This window comes from Monodon monoceros, unplaced genomic scaffold (assembly GCF_005190385.1).
Source record: "Monodon monoceros isolate NGI ecotype Baffin Bay Population unplaced genomic scaffold, NGI_Narwhal_1 Super_Scaffold_9, whole genome shotgun sequence".
NCBI classification, from domain to species: domain Eukaryota; kingdom Metazoa; phylum Chordata; class Mammalia; order Artiodactyla; family Monodontidae; genus Monodon; species Monodon monoceros.
In genome coordinates this window covers 27,872,400-27,880,344 of record NW_021703786.1, presented here as the reverse complement: position 1 = coordinate 27,880,344, position 7,945 = coordinate 27,872,400, and the positions used below count along the sequence as shown (strand labels likewise).

At 50.7% G+C, this 7,945-nt stretch overlaps 1 protein-coding gene across 1 annotated transcript in view; it reads right to left on the bottom strand.

The window, feature by feature from the left end:
* The window catches only part of CYTH1 (cytohesin 1), a 78,485-nt gene extending 72,885 nt beyond the window's left edge, over positions 1-5,600 (bottom strand). The window contains exon 1 of the mRNA XM_029210808.1: positions 5,494-5,600. Within this exon, the coding sequence (XP_029066641.1) occupies positions 5,494-5,515 (22 nt within the window). The 5' untranslated portion in view covers positions 5,516-5,600. The remainder of the gene's footprint in view (positions 1-5,493) is intronic.
* Between the last annotated feature and the right edge of the window lie 2,345 nt (positions 5,601-7,945).

The window sequence follows — 7,945 nt, the reverse complement described above, 5'->3', positions numbered from 1 at the left end:
ACACACACACACACACACACACACACACACACACACACACACACACACACGTCCCCACCCTCCTCCACCACCAAGTAACCTCTATGTTTGCTCTCACATTGGAATAAGAAGGCGCTCTCCTTCTAGTTCTTACTGGAGAACTACCTAATCTTAAAGGCATGAAATACATAAGAAAAAACTCTATTTGGCAAGATGGTTTTTGACTAACACCCAGGACATTCAGAAAGGGGCAGGCTGGTATGAACGCTAAGATTCCACAGACTGAACCCAAACCAATAAAAGCCACTTAACTCGCAATTTCTCCCCTAAAGGAAACATTTTGTATCTGGCCAGAAGACAATATATGGGTTGAGAGATCTTCAATCTTTAAGACAAAAACTAAGGAAAGGTAAATAAGTGACTCTACAAATGGTCAAAATCTGACCCAAATCCCAATCAGAACAAATATATATTTTCCCCACGCTTAAAATATCAGAGTGAGAAAAATGTATATCAGCTGATTTAACAGAGGCCTTAAAGAAGGAGTTAATCTCAGGTAAATAAATAAAGAAACCATCATCTCATGTGAATAGCCAGGTCATAATACACAAATATGCAAAAGAAATTTTTTTTAACCTAGCTAGTAATTAACAGATATAATGAGGTGCTATTTGTAACCATTAAATTAGTTTAAAAAAAAAAAAGCTTTCATATGCTAATCCTCACCGGTGGCACATTTGCAGTGATACTGGAACACATACCCCCATACGTGGCTAAGAACAGGGTAGACTGATACAGCCCTTTTGGAAAGCAAATTGGCACCACGCATCAAGAATTCTCAAAATCGGGCTTCCCTGGTGGCGCAGTGGTTGAAAGTCCGCCTGCCGATGCAGGGGACGCGGGTTCGTGCCCCGGTCCGGGAAGATCCCACATGCCGCGGAGCGGCTGGGCCCGTGAGCCGTGGCCGCTGAGCCTGCGCGTCCGGAGCCTGTGCTCCGCAACGGGAGAGGCCACAGCGGTGAGAGGCCCGCGTACCGCAAAAAAAAAAAAAAAAGAATTCTCAAAATGTTTATATCCTCTGACATATTAATGTCACCCCTGGAAATCTACCCTAAAGACCACAAAACGTATAATTATGGTAACCTTATGTTCCAGATTTTCTAAGAAAGCCCTGACGTCATGTAATTGTATTCTTTTCAATTAACGCAAATCACTAAGAGTGGAACTACCCTGGAAACAATGAAAGTCATCAATATCATAGAAAAATGAAGAAAACTGGTTTGGCACAGGGTCAATCAGCAAAGTGTTCTAGTTTCTGTTTGGGATGGAGGGTTGAAGACAAAAATTCAAGCTCAATGAATGTTAACTTTTGCCACATGGAACCTGGTTCAATCTGTTATTCCCTCAACAGTTGCTGAGCTGCTTCTATTGGGTACCGGGCCCCAGGCTTGTTCTGGAGGCACAAAGACGAAACAGCAAATCTCTCTAGACGCCACGGGCTCCCATGCACCATCCTGCGGCAGCGCCCATGCGTGTCACTGCCCACACCCCACTTTAATCTTCTGAGGACGGCTGGTGTGCCTGGTTAAGATCAACATCTCCACTCTCTCAAGAGGCTTATTTCTTAAAGACCTCTTCTCCCTCGTGCTGCAGGATAGGGATCAGCCTGAAGCTAATAAAAGCCGAGAGGAGTTAAGATCCGTGTTTGAGAAGTAAAAGCCTTGAACGGCCCGCTGAGTTTAACGATCTTAAGAACCCATGCTCAGAAATTTCATTATTTTGTCAGAGTCATCACCACGAACATTTCCGATGTTACTACTAGATGGACCCCGCCCATCTCTACCTCGCGACCTGTCCTAAGAGAGAGGCAGGCAAACACACAGGCAACCTCTGGAGCAGCAATTCCCAGAGTCAGAGTCGTCTGAGAACCGGATTAAAGCTAAAGACTCTCCAAAAATGCACATTCACAGAAACTCTCACATAGAATCTCAGAGGGGCCTGAAAGCCCATTAAGGGGCAGGTTGCAGGTTAAAAATGTCTGCTCAAGTTCAGAGGTCACAAAGAGGAACAGAGTCACTGAGTCTTTTCTTGGGCAGGGAACCCTATGAAGGCAAAAATACCTCTTCCTTTTGCAAATGAGAATTGTGACATCCAGGAAGTACAGTCATCTAATAAGAAGGCAAAATGACCGGAAAAAAACACCTCCCAATTATTTCACAGTGTTTAGAAAGAAGCTGCCGGGGGATAAAGACCAGCCAGCCACAAGCATTATGAACATCTTTCTTAAAGTGTCAATTAAGCATTCAGAAAACCCCTAATTCCACTTTTTTCCAAAAAACAAAATAAGCTTTGAAAGGACTTTTGTTTATCCTTCCCACCCCCCCACCCCACATAGGTCTTCAGAGTACAGTTTATCATACCACATGTGTAGTGTGAACCACGCTGCGCTGGTCTAGTGAGTTAAGACCCTCCGAATAAACAATTCAGGATCACGGGGAGTATACAGGAGAGAGGGCTGACAAACTCAGTGGTGTGGTCTCTGGGTCCGTAAAGGACACCAAAGAGTATGCAGTCAAGAAAGGCCTTCTGGGGCTTCCCTGGTGGCGCAGTGGTTGGGAGTCCGCCTGCTGATGCAGGGGACGCAGGTTCGTGCCCCGGTCTGGGAGGATCCCGCATGTCGCAGAGCGGCTGGGCCCATGGGCCATGGCCGTTGAGCCTGCGCGTCCGAAGCCTGTGCTCCGCAAACGGGAGAGGCCACAACAGTGAGAGGCCCGCGTACCGCAAAAAAAAAAAAAAAGAAAGGCCTTCTGGTGAGTTTTCGAAATTCTCTTTCACTGAACAGAGAAACTCTAAGACTAATTCTCTTTCTTTAGCTTATTATAAATGAGCTATGTTTCAAAGGTTTTTTATACGAAGGTGGTAGCTTGGAAATCATAACCCATTTCCCCAAAGATACAATGTTAAAAACAGTACTAGTGTCCCAGGCTGACTCGTGAACCACCAGTGGAGGTTCTGAGGGAACCCCTGGACCTGGCATTCTATGTGCTTTATGAGTCCATAGCATGCACTTCCTTTTGAAATGTGGAATCTGAATAGTTGTCTTATCTTTTGAGGTAAATTCTCTGTAAAGCCTAGGAGAGAAATGGACAGTTCTGGAGACTAAGGCAAACCCTTAAAGAACTGGGAGCCTTATTCTTCAAATGATCATCTTGAGCTATTAGGTACTTTTTGTGTGGTAAACCCTATGGGTGGGGAAATCTTCTTTAAGTCAACATTTCTGGCTCCTCCAAAATACAAAGAACATGATTTTTTTTAATTGCATAAAGAGAAAGAAAGGAAGAACTTCTTCCTCATCTTTATGAGTGGTCAGCAGAATAACGGAGCCCAGAGATGTCCCTGTCCCAATCCCAGAACCTGCGAACATGTTACCCCTACATATGGTAAAAGGGGGATTACCACTGCAGAATCAAGGTTGCTGATCCTCATCCATATCCAGGTGGGTCCAATGGAACCACACGGTCCTAATTAGAAGAGGCAGAGGTCAGAGAGAAATGAGAAGATGCTACCTGCTGGCTTTGAAGATGGAAGGTGGCCACCAGCCAAGGAATGTGGGCAGCCTTCAGAAGCTGGAAAAGGTAAGGAGACGGACGTTCCCTTAGGACCTCCAGAAAGGAACACTGACCAGTAAACACCTTGATTTTAGCTCAGTGAGAGCAAATCTGGACTTCTGACCTCCAGAACTATAAGATAATAAATGTATGTTCTTTTGAGCCACCAAGTTTGCACTAACCTGTCACAGCCACCACAGGAAACAAATATCCCCTGCTTCCATTCACCCCGTCCAAGCACAAATTCATGCCACTGGTGGCAAAGCAGTCACTGTGTTAAAAGCAACCAGACCAACAGCTTCCTGCCTCGCCCGGTGGGTAAGAACACCAGAAGAGGGCACAAAGAAAGCCTGGCAGAACACTGGGATCTGCAAGAGATTAAACAGCAAGAGAAGGCACAGCGGCTGGCAAAGCTGGAGAAGGCTTCTCCCGGGTGGGCAGAAAGTCAGAAGCCTGGAGGAGCCAGAAAATCCTTCGGGACCAGCCAGGAGGTGATTTGTTTTCAATCACAGAAGAAAAGCACACACTACTTTTACTTGGAAGGTAGCAAGGGGACATCTGATGGGTACCCATCCCTCACATGCTCTGGACTTCAGGCCACAAGTGGTGGCCCTTCCCCTGTCTGCCACTCAGGGTTGTGGGTCATTAACCCACCTTTTCTGCGGTCAGTGGTTCCTCAATGACTTACTCATAAATAACAGAAAACCATAACAACATGCTTCACCTGTCTGCTTTTAACATACTCCATGACAAAGCTTGTTCGCTCAGAACTTAAGAAACAAACACCACCTATGTCAATTCGTCAATAAAGCAGGATTCGGTTCCCTTTAGCCACACAAGCATTTTTAACTGTGCTCTCTGTACTCTGCTACCAAACCACAAAAGTTCACCACTTGTTCTATCTGCCATTCTTTCATCTCTCAGGAATAAAACGTTAAATTAACTAAAGCATGTCACAGAACCTTCTAAAACCCCGGCGATCTGAAGCTATTTGAGGGAGGAAATGCCCTGCCGATGGCCAACAGTTCCCAGGATAAGGTTAGCTGGTGGAGGATTTGGAAACTGGTAGTTTTGTCAAGTTTTCCCTGTTTGTGTGATGTGATGACTATGCCGCGTCTCTGTGCACAGATGAGAAAGCAAACTTGCGTTTCTCCGCGTCCCTCGGGCTTCACCCGCAGGCGTTTTGGACCAGCAGCCCGTTCACACGGAACGGCGGGCAGCGATCGTCAACCCGGGCCTTGGAGTGGACGTTGGCCGAGGTCCTGGTCCCGATGGCACCCCCTGGTCGCAGCCTGTCCACTTCGGGTTCGCTGCCTGTGTTTTCTCATTTTCGTTTCTGAACAAAGACATGGACCCGGGCACACAACTTGCCAACACCTAAGGGGCCGGAAACTACGGAGAATGCCCGGGGGGAACTTAAGCATTCGCGGGGGCCCGCGGCGAGGCTGTGGGGCGACCGGGCCTGCGCCGGACAGAGGCCCGCGACCCCCTCCCGAGACCCTGGCCCCGAATTCGCGGCCCCGAGACCCTCTCCTCGCGAAACCCGCCCGAGACCCCGGCCTCGAGACCCTCGCGCCGGAGACCCCCGCCCCGGAGCCCCAGGCCCTGAGACCCCAGTCCTACGAACCCGGCCCCAGAGACCCGAGCCCGGCGACCCCCGGCGCCGACCCCGGAGACATGGGCACTCCGACGCCGGCCTCTCAGCGCCCCTCAGCCTTCAGCCTCAGGGCCCCGGGTGACCCCTGCCCTGCGGAGGTCCCCGCCCGGCCCGGCCGCCCTAGGCTCGCGTCCGGCACCACAGTCCCCGGGAAACGCGAGCCGCCAGAGGAGCGGCAGGACGCCGGGCCGGAGAAGGGAGGAAGCGAAGGAGAGGGCGTCCGCCGGCCGGGCCGCGAGCCGTACTGACCGTAGCTGTCGTCCTCGTCCATGGTGCCGGCGCCGCGTTCCGCGCCGGGTTCGCCGCTCGCCCCTGGACCCTTAGCTCCTGGCCCTGCTCGCCCAGCGCGTCTCGGAGCCCCGCCCCCGGCTCCGCGCCCGCCACCCGCCCCTTGCCTCCCGCGGGGCGCCCCGCCCGCCGCCTGCGCGCCCCGCCCGCCGCCTGCGCGCGCGCACACACACACCCCAGCACGCGGCTGCCTCCTGGCCCGCGCCTGCGCACGCGCCCGGCCAGGCCCGCGGCCCCGCCCTCGCCGCCCGCGCGCCCACCCTTCGGGCTGCGTCCTGTAGCCTGCCCGCGCCTGCGTACGCGCTCCCGCTCAGGCCCCGCCCCTCCGACTGGCCCCTCGACCCGAGGCCCCGCCTCATACCACGCCCAAGCCCGAGGCCCCGCCCCGGCCGCCTACAGGGGCGCATCGGGTTTCGGATTTTTCAAGGACGGCAGAGGCGTAGGGTACAGCACGGAGTCTGGCTGCCCACCAAAGCCCAAGGTCGTGTCCGGCCACTGAAGGGCAGGGTGGTCCTCGCTGACGTCAACCTCGCAGGTCCGGCCCTCCCCAGACTGCCAGAGACGGCCGGTCCTTGGTCAGAGACCAGAGCATTTGAATTCATTATTTCTGAGGTCTGAACCTTAGCACCGTGAATGTCATGAGCTCACTGCCTTTATACTTCCTTTTATTTGTCCTCTGAATTTACCCAGATCAAATTTTAAAGAGAGGCACCTCATCTCCCAGCATTTCAGGATTTGGGTGACCTTGATTCCTGGGGCTCTTAAATTTACACGTTTCTAGACTCTGCCTTACATGTTTTATTTGTCTGCCCTGGGCGGACCAAGCCCCTCCCACTGGTAAACTGAGCTGCCCTTCGGGGAGCATGAGCAATAGCTCTTCACCGGGAGGTGGGCACCTCTCCAATTTTTAATTTAGAAAAATCAAGGAAAATGCCACTTTTTCTAGCCACTTCTGGATGCATACACTCTTTCTTGGTTTGGTGCTACCCCTAAAAATTATAAGTGCCTCAGTTGGAAGGAATCTCAGGATCACACATCACACAGGGATGGTCCAAGACCCCCCTGGGGGGTCATAACCCTGGACACCTAGCCAACGTGCTGTACCCAGGGGCTGCTGGAGAAGAGCTCAGCCCAAGGACCTGGCAATGTGCCTGGCAATGTCTCCATCAGGGGGAGTTGTGACCCTCCTCAGCAGCCTGTTGGGTGAGCCCTAAAATATGTCTCCCAAGAGACAACAAAGAAAAGTAATTTCCCCTCATGGAAAAGGAATAAATGAATGATGAAACTCTAGGCTTTCTTTCCAGATCTGCTTCCTATTAGCCTTGTGACCTGGGCAAACAGCTCAGTGCCCTGGACCTGTTTCCCACCCACACAATGGAGCCTCTGCCTATAAAATCCAGGCTTCTACCCAATATTGATCTCTGAAGTGACAGATCTGTCGTTGTCTTCCTCTTGACCTCTGCACATGGATGGATGGATGGATGGATTTCAACATATCACCCTAAGGGATCCTAATCTTTACATTCCATCAGGGTGCAGCTCTGGCCCACCCTTCTGGTGGCTAAGAATATTGTACATTCACAAACAAATATCCCTCTTACTCCGCTGAGCTGTCTGACCCAGCCTTTGGTGGAGAAGCTTGATGTCTCCGGAAAGTCTAAGAAGATGGTCTCCATTTCCTTAGGCAGGTGTTTCTTTCGAACAGTTCCAGGAATTAGACACTTCTCCTGTATAGATTGTTATCTTACTCCTAAAAGGTTGATTCTGGTGGACCTAGCCGTTTAATCTTCACTGATTTCACCTAACTCTTGCTCAATGACCAAAACTTGGGAAGAAAAGCAATTGAGGCCACAGGTTAATTCTCACTATGATCTGAACTCCCAAACCCAGTACCTTTGGATGGGAAGGAATACGGGTGTGAATGCTAATCACTTCAATTAGCCTGGTACTTAACTGTTTACAAATTCCCCTAACTTACATTATTTCATTACAGCAGTGTTTTCCAATGGCAGGCCCTGACTCTGAATGGATGAGAAACCAATCACCATTGGATGAAAGGAAGATAGAATAAGATAGAATCAGTGTCCATCACATACCATAAGGATAATGTTTGTTTTGGTTGTAGATGAATGCACTGGGTAGGGATGTAAAATGTACTTGACTGCAAGTCACTGTCAAAGACCCTCTGTTAGCTCACACTCCTGGCTCCGGGGCTTTGGTGAGCTGTTATCTCCATATTGCAGATTTGGAAACTGAGGCCCACAGAGGTCACAGTGTAGAATGGGAGCCACCAGGTCAGCTTCACTTGCTACTTGTGTCCTCAGCCCCTGGAGCATAGCGAGACCTCAAAGGGAGAGCCAGAGGCAGGGAGCAGAGGAGCTGAGAGGGCACTGGCCGTGGGTCTGGAATCTGC